The 16,366-nt window shown below is 26.5% G+C and overlaps 4 protein-coding genes across 5 annotated transcripts; 1 reads left to right on the forward strand and 3 right to left on the reverse strand.

The window, feature by feature from the left end:
• Positions 1–845: 845 nt before the first annotated feature.
• LOC127282664 (uncharacterized) lies at positions 846–4,043 on the forward strand. The gene is made up of 4 exons (XM_051307050.1): positions 846–1,103; positions 1,227–1,350; positions 1,424–1,713; positions 1,798–4,043. Exons 1-4 carry the CDS (start codon positions 963–965, stop codon positions 2,113–2,115), a joined length of 873 nt encoding a protein of 290 aa, XP_051163007.1. The 5' UTR covers positions 846–962; the 3' UTR covers positions 2,116–4,043.
• LOC127282654 (uncharacterized) lies at positions 4,031–8,900 on the reverse strand. The gene is made up of 6 exons (XM_051307034.1): positions 8,779–8,900; positions 6,236–7,421; positions 5,517–5,730; positions 5,222–5,331; positions 4,668–5,036; positions 4,031–4,597 (listed from the first exon to the last, which is right to left on the reverse strand). The coding sequence occupies exons 2-6, from the start codon at positions 7,349–7,351 to the stop codon at positions 4,451–4,453; spliced, it is 1,956 nt and encodes a 651-aa protein (XP_051162991.1). The 5' UTR covers positions 7,352–7,421; positions 8,779–8,900; the 3' UTR covers positions 4,031–4,450.
• A 252-nt stretch (positions 8,901–9,152) lies between these two features.
• Positions 9,153–13,342, reverse strand: LOC127282651 (repetitive organellar protein-like). Of its 2 annotated transcripts, none has more exons than XM_051307030.1 (9): positions 12,920–13,342; positions 11,578–12,788; positions 11,419–11,503; positions 10,722–11,344; positions 10,443–10,659; positions 10,208–10,369; positions 9,845–10,136; positions 9,499–9,770; positions 9,153–9,357 (listed from the first exon to the last, which is right to left on the reverse strand). In XM_051307030.1, the coding sequence occupies exons 1-9, from the start codon at positions 13,062–13,064 to the stop codon at positions 9,332–9,334; spliced, it is 3,033 nt and encodes a 1,010-aa protein (XP_051162987.1). In that variant the 5' UTR covers positions 13,065–13,342; the 3' UTR covers positions 9,153–9,331. The 2 variants fall into 2 exon arrangements, with proteins under 2 accessions (XP_051162987.1, XP_051162986.1); XM_051307029.1 differs by having other exon boundaries at positions 9,482–9,770; positions 12,920–13,341.
• A 202-nt stretch (positions 13,343–13,544) lies between these two features.
• Positions 13,545–16,336, reverse strand: LOC127282656 (sorting and assembly machinery component 50 homolog B). Its single transcript, XM_051307039.1, has 8 exons — positions 16,142–16,336; positions 15,843–15,908; positions 15,708–15,773; positions 15,421–15,639; positions 15,129–15,340; positions 14,675–15,053; positions 14,321–14,609; positions 13,545–14,246 (listed from the first exon to the last, which is right to left on the reverse strand). The coding sequence occupies exons 1-8, from the start codon at positions 16,160–16,162 to the stop codon at positions 14,062–14,064; spliced, it is 1,437 nt and encodes a 478-aa protein (XP_051162996.1). The 5' UTR covers positions 16,163–16,336; the 3' UTR covers positions 13,545–14,061.
• Between the last annotated feature and the right edge of the window lie 30 nt (positions 16,337–16,366).

Raw genomic sequence — 16,366 nt, forward strand, 5'->3', positions numbered from 1 at the left:
AAATTGTTCTTGGAAAATTTTTCTAATTTCTTGTAAAAAATTATAATTTGGTAATTCTTGTATTTTTTTTTCAATATCGCAGAAAACTAAAAAAATCATATTTACATTTTTCTTCATTTACCTCTTTCATCCAGTATTTTTATAAACTAACAGTTTATGAATTTTAACATTCAATATTTGTATGTAAATTGCTTCGTTTTTAAGTAAAATTCGAAAGAATCTATTTTTTGGCTTCATTTTTAAAATACCCGAAGCCAAAATGTTATTTATGGATTTACGTATATTTTTAAGTTAGCTTTTGGGTTATTCCACTGAAAAGGTAAAATACAATATTATTAATATGAGAAATTATTTATATCCTTCAATATTATTGTTTTTCTCTACTTATTTTTAAAATAATTATGATCTTTCGAAGAATAAATAACTTATTAATAATTGTTATTCTTTAATTCATATATAGAATATTATCATTATCTTTGAAAATATGAGTTTGAAATCTTGTAAGTTATATTCTAATTGTCTGAATATTGTTACAGTGTCTTTATTTACCAATTATTTCTTTTCACACAAAAATAAATTATCTTTGATAATTTTTGATTATTCGGAAGAATAAATATTCAATTTTTTATCTTAAAAGAACAAATGATTCACTATATTTATTATAATGATAAAGATGTGAACTTTTAACTTTTTTAATTTATAATACAATGCGATTAGTAAACAGTCGGAAGTGTCAGTCATAGCAGACGACACGTATATTATCTACAGTAGTCAAAATTTGATTGGTTCATTTTTCCCAACGAGTTTAAATCCACCAATAAGAATAAAGCAGTTTAAATCGATATTCTCGATTATTCCTCTGATGACAGACGACAACACTGTATGACTTACACATAGTTTACTACACAGTTTTGATAAAAAAAAAAGAGAAAGAAATTGTGCTTTATTGGTAAATTGTTACAATGACAAAATTCAAGGAGTGTTTTTTATTATTTTTCCTAATTTTTATAAACTTTACTTTTGCTGATGTGTTTTTTAACGTGGTGAATCGTGAGGATCCTTGTCTTAACCTCTGCGAAAAAATACCTATTACAATTTCAAAGGTAATATGATAATATTTTTAGATATAGTCGTTTGATTTAATGATATTTATAATTTTATTTCATATTTATATGTATATGTGTGTGTATTTTTACAAGTTAGAAAAAAAATTAATAATATTCTAGGATACTACGAAGTACATGAAATCGTGTTGTCAAAGGGGTTGTAGATTTTTTAATTTAGTCGATCTCAGTCAAGGATTTATAAGTGATGGTTTCAATGGAACGGCAATTGTGGCTTGTGAAGCATGTAAGATTTTTTTATATTTTTTTTTATATATATAAATAAGAACGTTAATATTAAAAATTACTTTTATTTTTAGCATGTTCAGAAGCTTACACAGTAATCCAGGATCGTAATGCATGTAAAGCAGGATGTAATTACATGGCAAAACAACGGATCTCTGATTTATTGTCCCTTTTTTCTGTGGCTATTTATGTTGAAGAAAATGTTGGCGTCGATTCCAATGCTTTAATAATGCCTCCTGAAATACCGGAAAGTGATATTTTAACTGATCCCAGCTTAAGAAAAGAACTACTTCCTGGCTGGTGGGATTCTGATGGATTTAAATTGCCTCAAACTTTTGTCAAAACAGTTCCAATGGATTCTGGGGTAAATATATATATATATAAAGAATATTAAAATAAATAGATATATATTTAATAATAATTTTTAAATATTTTGAAAATCAAATAGACTGTAGATTATGGAATTCCATCTGATTATTCTGGTGAAAATGAACAATCTGTATCATTACCTGGTTCCGATTGGTTACAATGTGCATCACGTCACACTGGAATTCCACGTTGGTTATTGGGTTCTGCAATTGTTGGAGCTGCACTTTCAATTCTTTGGCTTTGTTTATTTCCCAAGGAACAAAGTGAATTTGACATTGGCATCAAAGAGACTGACACTGAAAAGCAAAATCTTCCAAGTAAAATGATGGTCTATATTCCAGATGAGGCACCATTATACCAAAGTCCACCACCTAAGTACAGTGATTTAAAGGTTTAAAAAATAGAAATGAGGTATTTTAATTTCTTTATAATTATTTTAAAATAAATTTTTTTTTTATGTAAGTCTGGAAATCAAAAACAAATTTCAACAAAAAATATTTCAGTATATATATTTAAGATAATTTAGTCACTTAAAAGAATATTATTAATTAAGATTAAGACATACCCAAAATTATAACAGCGTCAAAATACAATTTTTTTATTCTTATAACTCAAGTTCATAATTAAGAAAATTTTTCTTTGAAATTTAATAATTGCTTATGCTAATTTATTAATTTCAGATTGAATAAAATCAAATTATCTCTTTTTTCTTGCTTAACATCAACATTAAATTCTTGCTTTCTCATAGAGGAAGTAATATAAAAAATTATCGAATTTTCAATGTTTTTTTGATCTCATTGAAAACAAAGTTGAACACCTACAAGTGTTTTTCTTTAATTTTTTTTTTGTAATTCTGTCATATTATAGAGAATTAATATAAAACTTTTTCCACCCCCAAATAAAAAAACCTCTATGAGGAAGTAAAATATATATAAAAAAAAATTTTTACTTCAACTTGGCAGTGCTTTTTGCAATTTTTACTAAATACTTATTGTGTATTTTGATGCACTGATATACAGTGAAAATAATAGTGACAATTATTGACGTATATTTTATTTTTTATGATAAAATCCATAAAAAAAACATGTCATAACCAAAAAAAAAAAAATAATAATTGTTTTGATATAAACTTCTTATAGGTATATATAATATTTCAACATTTTTAATCAAAAATGTTATATTTTTTTCTAAAAATATGAGAGTAATTTATATTTGCTAATTAATGATAAATTCTGGCTATCGTATTTACTATATATAAATTATTATCCTATATAAGAAATACTTCAGGATTGAGTTACAAATTTTTTTTTGAGAAAAAAAGAACATATAATGTTTTTAAACTCAAAAAAAAAAAAAAAATATACTATACATTTTTTCTAAATATATGTACGTATTTATAAGAATTTGAAAGAATATTAATTAATTAATGAATATTAATTTATATTAAATATTATTAGGAGCTTGTATAAGGAATTTTTGAAAAAACAGGGAGATATGTACGTGTATTAATTTATATACTCGTATATAAATCATATATGTTATATCTAATCTATTTGAAATGTTTCGCTTTTTTACAATACAATATTCGATATAACTCCAATAATTAAAAATTATATTATTTATTTCTCAAATGAAGTGATCATGTCATTATAGTACAACGAACGCAAAATTTTTCTGTTAAAATCAACAAAAAAAAAAAATAATAATAATTAATAACTTGTGCTCAAGAAATTACAACTTGAATGATATTTAAAAAATGTTGTTCAAAGAAAAAAAAATTGTGAATATCTTGGCAAAATTTAAAAAAGTTTACTTCACTTGAGTTTTTGTCTTTTGTTTTGAGAAAACATAAGATAAAGAAAAATATTCTTTTTTCTTATTTAAAAAATATTGATGAATGCAATTTTACCATTTGCGTGTTTATCGTTGAGTGGTAGAAGTTATGAGACTGTTAAAAAAGTCATTTTTATTTTAAATCTATCAAATTTGCTGTCGAGTAAAAAAATAGATATTTAGCTATATTCAAAATGTGAACCAAAAATTATTTTTCACATTCGGAAATATATCTAAAACAAATAAAGTATGTATTTGTCTTTACTATTAGGTGTGTTTTTCAAAGTCGTTTCTTGTGATATTTAGATATTAGATAATGTTAGACTCACAGTGCGTGTGTATATTATAAGTTTTACGACTTCAAAAAACATTAAAAAAAAGAAAAAAAAAAACCAAAGCGTCTGATTCCTTATCTTATAGAATTTGCTGAGAGCATATTTCTCTTGGTATTGTAAACACGATGAAAAAAATAATAGAAATGTTATTAAATAATTTATTGCTTTCTTCATTATTTCTCACCAAAAAAAAAACTCTGGTTTATATATAATAAATATCATTTATTATCAGGATAATTTTTTTTTTTATATAAAACCAGCCAGTTTTAACACTTGTAAATTTATACTGTCTTTATACATAACTATATTTAAAAACTCACATGATAATAACACTTGACGTTGAGAATCTATTTTTTTATAATTATTTGCATCAGAATAATTTACTAATAATTAAATAATTTTTTTTAAATAAAATTAAATATTAAATACATTTATAGTATCATTTAAAACAAAACAATATAACATTAATATTGTTTTTCTTTTTGTTACTGTAAATCACTTAAACTATTAGAAAATAATTAAACATTTTTTTTTAATTATATCATTAAAAAATTGATAATCTACTTATAGCCAGTAAAGTTTTGGATCGTCCCTTCGAACTTGGAGTTTTAAAACATGTCTATAAATTTTTAACGCTGGACCCAGGAGCAAATCTAATCGATTAAGAACATCGGATCTCTTCATCATTAAAAGAGAATGTCCGTCTATGTCCTGAAAAAAAATTAAATGTCAAAAAAAACATGTTTCTTAAAAAATTTTCATCTTTATTAATATTACATACCTGATGTCTAAAAATTTCTGCCTCCTTTGGAAATAGTCGGGCAAAATATTGATAAACTTGCTCTGACGTCCAATCGGAAGCATCGGGTATATTTGGATCGATTCCATCACCAGAAATATCGTCCTCCATGTGATTAGGAGATGATCGATTTGGAGAAACTTGTGGACTAAGAACTGGTGGTAGTACTGTTGTATTATTTGGTGATTCCGAACGATTTGTTATTAAACCAATACTTTGGCTTAATGTTGATTTAAAATTCTTTTGCGTACAATCGTTACAATGCCATTTTGAATTTGATTTATTGATTCGCGGTGAATGACAAAATGAATGATATGCATCGTCACAATTATAACAACTTATCAGAGGTCCCTGTAGAAATAATAAAAAAAATTAATTTTGAGGTTAGAAATACACAATTATGTTTCTAGTTTAATTTTGCTATTTTAATTGATAAAATTAATTATATCGTAAAAAAGGTATTTTTTCTCATATGCTTAGAATGTATAATTACATGAAGTTTTTTTTTTATAATTAACAATTAAAGTAAAACTTACTGCGTCGGATGTTTCACAGCAGATGACACAACTTTTGCATCGTTCACATTGCCAACTGCTACCGGATTTGTGGTGCAAAACATCGGAGGTATAGACACAAGACGGATGCGCTGAAAGAAATTAAATTTTTAAAACAAATTATCAATCAATTGTCTAAAAATTTGAAAGCCTCATAATTTCAAAAGGTCGGATATTGAATATTTTAAATTCGAAATAATAATCACTGAAAAGTTTAAATTCACCATTTAAATTTTTTGTTCTTTTTTTTTTTTTTTTTTTGTTAATAAATACATACCTCTTACTGTACAATCACGACAAGCAATAAGAGATTCCTGTTTTTCTTTAGAGCATAAACTACATTGCCTGTTTGGTCCATCTTTCGCGATAGGTTTCAATGATTCTTGAGAATCTTGAGATGTTGTCATAGTTTTATTTTGTGACGTTGGTTGCCTTCCTCTTTTTCTTTTAACCAAATTATTGTCTGACGGATCGAATACTTTCTTCGCACGCTGAAAATACATATTTTATGGATGTCAAACGTAATTTAAAATTATTCTTTTAGTTTAATTAATTTTGTTCAAAAGTTTAGAAAAAAAAACGTATATAATAATATATACAATGCAAACTTTTAAAAAAATAAAACAATAACAATCTACTGAAAAAAAGGATAATTTAACAAAATTCTAAATAAAACAAAACTTATGAAAGTTGAAATCTTATATTTTTATTTAGAAATAAATTAATTTTATTTACGTGATTATCATACCTGATCTCAATCTCTCGTCAAAATACTCGATTCAATTTAAATTAAAAATTCCATTATTTTAGTTTAAGCCTGATTAAGGGGAAGAATAATATTATTATGGATTTCAACTTTCAATTCCGACAATTCAAAATTAGAGGCATTCAAATAATAATAATAATAAAACAATAGTAAATAAAAGAAAACAAATGAGGTCATCATACTTGCTACCAAATTAATAACAATAAAAATGTTTGAAATTATAAACATACCTTTCTACGTGCACTTCGAAAAGCTCCAGCATTAGCATTAGAAGGTGTTGGTGAAGGATTAGTGGAACTTCGACCCGCATCCTCCTCATCGCGATCCTCGCTAAGATGACCATTTTCATCTCTTCTTTCCTTTTCAACATAATCCTTTATATTTTTATTATATTCATCATATTTAATTTCAATATCAGCTGTGTCATCTGTTCGCACACATAATTTCTGCTTACGTTCAACTTTTCCTATTTTTTTGAGGTTAAGATTTTGAGTATCAAGTTTTTGTTCCTCTTGAATATCTGAAGTTGATGATGAACTTGGCAATGGTGTTTTCTCCTTTTTTTCTCTATCCTCCAATTGTTGTTGTTCATCTTTTTTTGTTGGTGTATTATTTCCAATTTCATAATAATCATCTTTATTTTTACCTTGTTCAGATTTGGGACTTGCCTGCCGCGATGATCTTGGTGTATTTGACAATGAATCAGGCATTGTCATATCATCTGCTTCATCAAAATCATAAGGACTTGTAATTGATGATGTACTTGTTGTTGGTTCTTTATTATTTTTAACACTACCACTACCATTTTCCATGATTGTATCTTGTCGTAAGTCAGTTGTCGCGACCAATGAATAATTTCCATTCGCAAGTCGCGTTAAATTTCCACTAGCAGTTTCTTTATTGAGAAAATCTTCAACCATACGTCGTGATGTTGGATTTGATATTCCATCTAATAATTGTTCAACTAATCTAAATGCAGGCACACCCTGATCAAGATAATCTGGTTCCTCCACTACTAATTCAGCAACGGCGCCAGCGACCATTGCCGAGTTAAGTTTATCTTTCACAAAACCCTCGGGTCTGTTTTTATAGAGTTGAAGGCGTGACCATTTAGAGGCATTACGGTAACTTGTATTTCCCTTATAATCAACCTGTATTACTTTTTCCGCTTCTATCAATTTATGAAGGTCAGCAATTGTGTCACGTGCATCAACTGAGAATTTTCGTAATAAATAATTACAAATTCTATCAGCATCGGGACGAGCTTTTCTTCTTCGTAATTGATCTATTGCTTCCAAAATTTGTTCCTCATGTAGGATATGAGTCTCCACCCTATGTTGCTGCATTACCAGTACAGTTTTTTTTTAAGGTGTCACTTTCTAATTACGCTTTGAGCGAACTCGATTCTTTTTTCACCTATGTAAAATATTTTAAAAACCAATTTTTTTAATTAGCAAAAAATTACTATCGTATGATAAAATAATTTAGAAAAAAATTTTACATTTAGAAGAGACTAATCTTTTTAGGGTGCCGCAGTTTATGAACACGTACGTATTGTCTATATATATATGTATGTATATACATATATATTCTAACATATATAATTTCGATAAATATTTTGATCAATAAATATTAAAAAGAAATTTTCTATCTATTAATTCACGTGTATATTACAGTTAGTTATTAAAAACAAAGTACTAAAAATTTAAATTAAACGCGATTTTGGCGGGTAAATTCAAAATTTAGACTCCATTTTGAATCATATACAAAACTGCATTTTTTAAGAAAATATAAATCGATATTAAATCTAAATACGCATATATTTATAACTACTGAATCTAAATAAGAATAATTTAAGAATATTCTTTTTTACTTATATTAATCAAAAACAACAAAAGAATATTTTTTTGCCCCCCAAAAAATGATGAATAAAAAATTTAACCTATATTTCAAAATAAAATATTATAATGGGTCTTACACAGCTTCCCAAAGGAGAAAAATTTAGGTAAATATTCCACACTTTTAAAACAATAATATATGTAAGTAACAAAAGTTTTAATTGTAATGATAAGATAATTAAGATTTATAATGTAAATGATAATATCGGAAAAGCAGATTTTAATTGCACTTTTATTATTCTTTTTTTTTTAAATTCTCTATCCCTTAAGCCTCAGTGCATACGCACAATCTCACTTTCACCATCAGAAACTAATTTTCTACACTGTTATGAGGTTTCTACACGTAGTCAATAGCTATAACTTTTCTATTTTATTTTCTGTAATTACTGCGCTTTTTTAATAACTAGTTGATGCAAATTTTTTTTAAATATGTTTTATTGGTTATTTTTCGTCGCGGTATTGCGTCTATACAAATATATAAAGATCTGAATCACCGGAAAGCACGAAACGTCCCTGCAGTGTTGTAAATTGAATATAGAAACATAATCTTACGTGTCCAGAGGAGATTGGATTTTCTTGAAAAAAAACAACAAAAAAAAACAAACATAAAATATTTTCAAAAAACTCCGAAAGAACGTCAATAAATTATCTAAAATAACACGCGTGACATACGCCTACAAAGCGCGCTTTTTTCTTTTTCTTTCTTTTTATTTTCAACACCGCACAAGAGAGAGACGAATGAGCCTTCGTTTTGTTGCGCGACACTCGAACGACCCTTGAGCAATAAAAGATTTAATTTTCCGAGAAATGTAAGCGCACTTATTATTACACTCACTATTGAATACAGAAATTATTAAAGAATCAATTGCACTTACAAGCGATACAGTCCGTTATCTTTTTGAAAAGTAATTTTAATTAAAGTGAAGAGCTTGAAGAGCACCGGGCGGCGGCTGCGAAATTTTTGCGGGGCAGCGCTTTGAGGGCGCTGATGTTGCAGTAGCTTGCGCGCGCGCTTTATAATAGTTTTTTAATGAATTTTTAATTACCTATATTGTTTACTAATTAAAATTTAATTTTTCTAATAGATAGAAGTTATTTTAACACAAGATTCTTTTTTACTAACTTACAAAAAATATTTGAAATTTATTATTAAAACCTACACATTTAATTATTAAAATTTTATATTAGTTAGCCACTTACTGGAAATAATCGATATATATATTTTTTTTTCTCAAAGAAAATGAAAATATTTTAATTAATATACTTATTTATTTATATAAAAACATGAAATCAATTGAAATTCACATATAAAAAAAATTTAACAATTGTTTATCATTATAAAAAGTAAATAGTAAATATAAAAATGTAAAATAAATATAAGGCACCATATCTTATGAGAAATTTTCTTTTTCTGCTTCCATGTACTCATCACGGCGTCTCTGTGATTTTGTTATCTGTAAATAATAATCTATTATCAATCAATATTTATAATAAAGTTTTTTTTTTTTATATAAGCAAAAATAAAAAAAATTTAAAAGCAGTAAAATCAGATTTTTTTCACGAATATAATAAACTTACTAAGTTAAAACGTTTACATTTTAAATCCATCTTGTTGCTTGTTCTTAAAGGACTTTTAGGTAGTGAACTTGTTGATTTATTTGCAGAATTAAAATTTTTTTGTAAATTCGATGAGCTGGAATAACGTGAGGCATCGGAATATTTTGCTGATTTATTTAAATCATTCATTGATTTTCTTCTTTGTAATGTTGGAAGTGATGAAAATTTTGGAATTGCCGATGGTGTTCGGGGAGGTTTTAAAACTTTTGGTGTACTCGCTCTTTTTGGTGACGATGTATTTAGTTTGTTTCTAAAAAAAAAGGGAACGCATAATGAATAATATAAAAAAAATGATAAATTACCTGAAAAATAATTATTACGTACTTTTGTGGACTTTCCTTGGAGGCCAATTTTTCAAGATTCGATTTCACAAATGGCGAAACAGGTGAAATATTACATGAAAGTTTACTACGACGTGGCGATTTGGGTTTTATTATTGTATTTTTTTGTTCTTTACTATCTGGGGTGGACGATGCAACTGGTTTGGATTTTGATTTTTTGAAAAGTGATGATAACGATGAATTAGGTGTACTTGTAGGGACATGAAGAGTAGATTTTTCAGGTGATGTTCTTATAGAAGTTTCAAGTTCAGAAGAACTTTTTTTAACAAATGAACCTTAAAGACAAAAAAAAAAAGTTATACGTATTTAAGAAAGCAATAAAAACTTTCACTTAAAAAATTTTTACCTCTTCTTTGTAGATTTCCAAAAGGTATTGTAGCTTTCATTGGCCCTTTTTTAGTAACAACAGATTCAGATTTGCATTTTAATTTATTTCTCATTGCACTCGTCACATTTGAAAGTGTACTCTTTTTTGTTTCTGTTACTGTTACAATTTTCTCACTAACTTCTGTATATTAATTTTTAAATTAGATTAATAAATAGAATCAGAAAAAGAATGCAAAAATTATTAATTTACAAACCTTTGATGGAAATCTTCTTCATACTTTGTACGGTAGAAGAAGTTTGATTCGAAGAAGTTCCAAATGAAGAGTTGAAATCATTATTATCACTTGAAAATCTTTTTCGTACACCTCCGGTTTGTGATTGTCCCTGTTCTTTAGGTGATTGTGGTGTTTTCCTAATCATTTGTTTTTCAGGAAAATTACCAGGATCTAATTTTTTAATCGGCGTTTTAACCTGAAAAAATTTCTATTAAACTACTGTTTTCCAATGAGAAAATTTAATTAAAATAAACTCACTTTTGAAGGTGAATCACGTTTTGAAAACGATTTAATAAATTCACTTTTGCCTTTCTTGATTACAAAGGAAGATTTTCTCATAAGATTATCCTTTACATTTAATCCAATGGATTTATTTTCTTCTGGTTCAATATCTTTAATTTCCTCGAGTTTTGTTTCTAAATTAATATTCTCCGTTTCTTCATTATTAACATTATCATTTTTATCGATCTGTACATTATCCTTTGCATTTTGTAAATAAACATTTAATAAATCTGTATTATTTTCCCATTTGACACCTAAAACTTTTTCAAGATCATTCAATAATTTTTCTGCATCTGGATTCTTTTCGGTTTTAATTAATTTCTCGAGTTCTAATAATAGAGATGTGACGACAATTTTTTTATCTGGATCCACAGGTTGTGTAAATTCCATTTCTATTTCTTTTATTTTATTAATTTCATTATCAGTTTTATTAATTTGTTGATTTTCGTTTTTTGTTTCTAGAGAATTCTCAGGCACATCTGCTGATTTTAATGGTGATACGGGTAAATCAATGAGATTAACTTCAACTTCATCATCAGAATCGGGTAAGTTATCAAAATTAAATTCTGTATTACTAGATAGAAGATCAAATCCACTTGCTATGAAAAGAAAAATAATTATAAATTTTTTATTTATAAAAAAGTAAATTATAAATATAAAAATAAACACTTACAATTTGACTTGTCCTCTGCCATTTCCTCAAAAGTTTTGGCAATTTTTCTAGCTTCGCTTAAAATTGATTTATCCATAATACTTCTCTGTAAGAAAAAAAGGAAATTAATTATTTCTTCACAAGAAATTTAATTATAAAAAAGGTAAATTTAATTCTTACTGTAAATACAGAATCGGAAGAACTATCTGATATTGAGTCTTTACTTTTGGAAGATTTAGAATCGTTCGAGGGAATAAAAACTTCAACGTCAATTAATTTTTCTTCTCTTTGATTAATTTCAAATTTATTCTCATTGATAGAGATTTTTTCTATACACTGATCATTGGAATTGGATTCCTTATTTTTTGATATTTCTGTATCTTCAAATTCACTAGAACTATGAGATAATTTCATTTTCAATGCTTCAAATTTATTTCGTAAATCCGAGATATCGCTGTATACATTTTTTGAAACATTCACTGGTGATTGAATGATATTTGGTAAAATTTGCGAAGTAGATGAAATTGAACCACTTTTCATAAAAGCTTGATTCATTGTTCCATTTGATAGAAATGAAAGAGAAGAATTATAAGTCGATGAAATGGAATTTAAACGTGTTATTTCGGAAATATTGGATAAATCAGAAAAAACAGAATTATCAATATTTGATTGTTCTTGTAGAAAAGCTTTATTCATTTCATCATCATATTCCATAGAACCAACGCTTGATATTGTACTTCTTTCACTTCTATTTGGTTTTCTTTTACCATTCGTTACTGATAATGTTCTTTGTTTATAATTGAAATTTTTTGGTGAAAGTTTATCACCTTGTGAATGACAGCGTTTTGCTTTTAATAATGATAATTGTTTATTATTGCCTAAAGTGCCTTCTGCTTCCATAATACCTTTTTGAATACAAAGAGAAACTCTTTTAGCAACAAGTGATCGAATTTCAGTTTCTTTAAAATTAACACTTGACTCAATTAGTGAATCATTCATTGCTGAATAATTCAATGTTGATGAATTTAAAGGGCTAGTTGGTTGTATAAAAATTTCAGGTACATTTTCCATATCATTGTTTCTCACTTTTAATAAGTCACTAGAATTAAATTTTTCCCTTATACTATTATCAATAACAGAATTATAAATATTGAAATCATTATCTAATACTGAATCATCCAAAGTTTTGTTTAATTTTAAAACATTAGTATGTTTTTTGTGTTTTGGTATAAAATCATCCTTGAATTCAATAGAATTGCATTTCGATTTTTTACTATCATTAACATTTTCCAAAACCAATTCAAATGGATCTTCTTTTTTGCGAACATACTCTGTTGTTTCTTCAAAAACTTTGTCAAATGGATTATTATCAAAACTATCACGCTTCTCATCTAGAAAATGTAAGAAAATTAAATTTTAATTTATCAAATTTTCAATACAAAAATTATGATAATTTAATTAATAACAAATTAATTTGATTATTCAAATATTTTTTTAAAAAAATTTAAATAACAAATTTTACCTGACATTAAGTTTGGTAAGCCGTTTGTGTTTGAGGTGAGATCATCTTTTTCAGTTCGTGCAGGAGGTGGAATTAATGGAGAAGCGAGTTTTCTTCTTAACACTTTATCAGTATCGGGACTATTTAGATCAATTAGATCGCTCATATTTATTTTTATTAATTAAAGATGAAGAACTATTTTCAAATCTTTGCTAAATGTTGAAAATCGTATAAAATATTCATACCGAAAACGATTATAAACAATATACTATTTACGCATATCAAATATATGTTATTTACAAATAATCGCACAGTCTTTGAAAGTAACTTTATTAATAAATAATGCAAATATAACTAATAAATCAGTTGTAAACGTTGTAAATACATGTTCAGACACACAACGGTTAGAAACTTACTGCTATACTCCAAAAATCAAGGTTAGCTTTTTAAATTGCGATCGCAGTGCCCTCTTTATTTATTAAATTCAAAATTCATTTATTTCCCACATAATTTTAAAATAATATTAAAATAATCTTTATATAAATAATTTGAAATTCAAAATAATAATAACATTTCCTTTTTTTCAAATAAAAATAGATTGAAATATTTTATAAAATAATGAAAGGATCTAAGTGAATTAAATTCCTTTTTAAAATAACGAAGTCAACTTTAATCTCTGCACAGAAATAACGTATGTACAAATTAGAATACTTTAAAAACTTTGTTTTTTCTAATATTCGACATTATGCATAACAGTTTCATACAATTTTCAATAAATGCGCTCTTTGAAGTTTTAATAAACTTCATTAAAAGCGCATTTATTTCCTATAGGAATACATGATAAATTTTTTTTTATATATATTATACACACTATAATTTTATATGAAATAATTAAAGAATTACCCAAGGGTACTTTTTTTTATAATTTAAACTTGAAGTATGCAAAATAAGTATTGACTTTTTTTTTTATTCTAAAAATACTCTACAATGGGCATTTCGTTTTTGATACATTGTACAAAATTGAAATGTTTCATTTTAAAAATGATAAAAATCTTCGTACAAGACTAGACTTTATAAAGGGGGGGAGGAAATGAAAACTAGTAGAAAAGGACAATAATTAAGGGACTATGCAAAAAAAAAAAGAACAAATACTATTTTTATCTTTATAAGTACTTGACGCCTATTCCAAATTGAAATTGTGTCAAAATATCGCTCCTTGAAAATAAAAGTGGCATAATTACATTTAATTCTATCCTCGCGATATTCCCTAAAATCATTGCGATACCACAACCCATTGAACAGCGAACATTGTCTGTAAAAATTTTCAGGTACTCATCATAGTCGCTACCTGTAGGGAAAATAGAAATTTTTATAAAATTAAAATTATTTTTTAAAAAAATAAAGTAAAGTGATTGAACTTACCAGTTTTAATAAGTGCTAGGGTATTCAAATTACCACCATTAATAAAACCATGAAGTTTCACAAATTCAGCAAAACTTGGTCGAAATGGAAGTGGCGTATATAAATGTAATGCTGATGCCCAAAAAATATCGCCACCCACAGCATTACCATTTTTTTGTGGTCCACAACCTCTCATTTCAAAACCACGAAGACTTAATGGTCCACCAAGGAAAAATTGATCTACTATATTTATTTGAAGATCATTGCTAATACCTCGCAAAAATCCAGATTGAACGCCCAATTGGAATGTCTGTAAATTGTTTTAGAGTTATTAATATTCCAAATAGTAAAAACTTACTTTTTCTTTCAACTTACAAAATAATCGAAGAGTGTCCAATTGGTTTGTAGATTTAATTCATTTTTCACAAATCCAATATTACCACCGAGGCCAGCAAATTCTGTTGTCAATTCAATAAGTGAACCTTTAGTGGGAAATAAACTGGCATCACGTTTATCAATTGAAAAAATATGCCTCACTGATGATTTTAATGTTGGACCACATTGTTCACGTACTTGAAATGCCGCTTGCTTTGATGCAGTAACATTTCTAACATCCGCTTCATATTGAAAATTATGTGTAATATTGTCACGTTTACCCTGTGTTAATGCGAGATTTATTAAAAATCCCATATTACTTAATTTATATCCAGACCATGGAAAATCACTTGATGTTCTAAATACACTTGTCGTCAAACTAAAAGGAAAATTAAAAATAATTTCATTAAAAAATTTATAAAATATCTCATGTATAAAGAAATAAAATTCTTACACTTTTTGATGTCTACTATCAAAAAATGGTTTAATTGCCGAAATATTAATTTGATTTGATTTTGTTCCATATGAATATTGAGCATTAATACGTTCGCCTCTTCCAAACATATTTGGTGTCTCGGTGGTAATTGTCACTGAACCCTCATTAGTTCCAACTGATGTATTCACTGAACCTCTGAGTCTTCTAAGTTCATTGACAGTGAATGTAACCTAAATAAATTTTTGTTAATTATTTCCTCTTAGAATAATTTTAATTAAAAAAAATTTTTTTTTAAATAACAAAAATTTACTTCTATTCCATCTGGTGTGGCATCTGGTCCTCGACTTGTGTCAATAAGAGTGTCGATATTTTTAAAACATCCTAAAGATTCTAGCCTCCTTCGAACATTATATGTATGTTGAAGTACATCATCGAAATTTTTAGCTTTAAAAAGATCTTTTACTTGTAATTTTACTATATCATCTTTAGTACGCACTAGTCCATCCACGTGTACTTTATCAACACGAACCTATACATATTATTTAACATTAGCTTTATATAATTAAAATTAAATAAATAAAAAGTTAAATTATTTACCTTAACATCTGATAAATTTGCAACTTCTTTAGCTTTCGTAGGCTGTTGAGATTTTTTATAATACATCTAGAAGAAAAAAATGTCAATTAAAAAGAAGAATTTAAATGATTTAGAATTTAGATCAAAAAAACATACGTCTTCGTAACCTAAATTTGGATTTTTGCTTTTTATATCCGAATCCAATATATCTGCTTTAGGTTCCTGAAAAATATATAAAATTTTTTTAATTATATGCAAAGTGGAAATTTATTCAATCATATGTTAAATTTATTAACTATTATTAATAGAAGAATAAATAATTAAAGTTAGCGAAAAATACTGATATTTTAAGATTTAAGTGAATAAGGTATTATTAGAAATTACGTTAACTTTAAAAAGAAAACCATAAAATAATTTTAGAGAGGTTATACAATGTGGATTGCATCAATATTTACCTTGGCTTGAACGGTGCCCATTTCTTTTCTAATTAAAAAAATTATCGTATTTTTATTTGATATTATTCTATAATAACGATCAATTTAGGATTTTTGTGCATAAATAAACGAAATTTAGTAAGATATTTTTTTTTTTTTAAAGCAAACAAATGAGGTCGACTGGCCGAACCGGCACTCTCATTCTTTACCGACATGAATGGATAAGTCAGTTTCTCCATAACAGTT

Source organism: Leptopilina boulardi, unplaced genomic scaffold, assembly GCF_019393585.1.
Source record: "Leptopilina boulardi isolate dan_hultmark-lab unplaced genomic scaffold, ZJU_Lbou_2.1 LbouV2_302, whole genome shotgun sequence".
NCBI classification, from domain to species: Eukaryota; Metazoa; Arthropoda; class Insecta; order Hymenoptera; family Figitidae; genus Leptopilina; species Leptopilina boulardi.

Bases quoted from the DNA above. Each gene is read 5' to 3' on its own strand.
- LOC127282651 (XM_051307029.1), bottom strand. From the start codon at position 13,064: ATGAGCGATCTAATTGATCTAAATAGTCCCGATACTGATAAAGTGTTA. The intron at 12,789-12,919 runs GTAAAATTTGTT...TACATTTTCTAG, and splicing joins CTTACCAAACTTAATGTCAG to ATGAGAAGCGTGATAGTTTT. The intron at 10,137-10,207 runs GTAAAAATTTTT...TTTGTCTTTAAG, and splicing joins TGGAAATCTACAAAGAAGAG to GTTCATTTGTTAAAAAAAGT.
- LOC127282656 (XM_051307039.1), bottom strand. From the start codon at position 16,162: ATGGGCACCGTTCAAGCCAAG. The intron at 15,909-16,141 runs GTAAATATTGAT...TATATTTTTCAG, and splicing joins TGGGCACCGTTCAAGCCAAG to GAACCTAAAGCAGATATATT. The intron at 14,610-14,674 runs GTAAGTTGAAAG...AACAATTTACAG, and splicing joins GGACACTCTTCGATTATTTT to ACATTCCAATTGGGCGTTCA.
- LOC127282664 (XM_051307050.1), top strand. From the start codon at position 963: ATGACAAAATTCAAGGAGTGTTTTTTATTATTTTTCCTAATTTTTATA. The intron at 1,351-1,423 runs GTAAGATTTTTT...TTTTATTTTTAG, and splicing joins AATTGTGGCTTGTGAAGCAT to CATGTTCAGAAGCTTACACA. The intron at 1,714-1,797 runs GTAAATATATAT...AAAATCAAATAG, and splicing joins CAGTTCCAATGGATTCTGGG to ACTGTAGATTATGGAATTCC.
- LOC127282654 (XM_051307034.1), bottom strand. From the start codon at position 7,351: ATGCAGCAACATAGGGTGGAGACTCATATCCTACATGAGGAACAAATT. The intron at 5,332-5,516 runs GTATGTATTTAT...AATTTCTTTCAG, and splicing joins TCGTGATTGTACAGTAAGAG to CGCATCCGTCTTGTGTCTAT. The intron at 4,598-4,667 runs GTATGTAATATT...ATTTTTTTTCAG, and splicing joins CAGAAATTTTTAGACATCAG to GACATAGACGGACATTCTCT.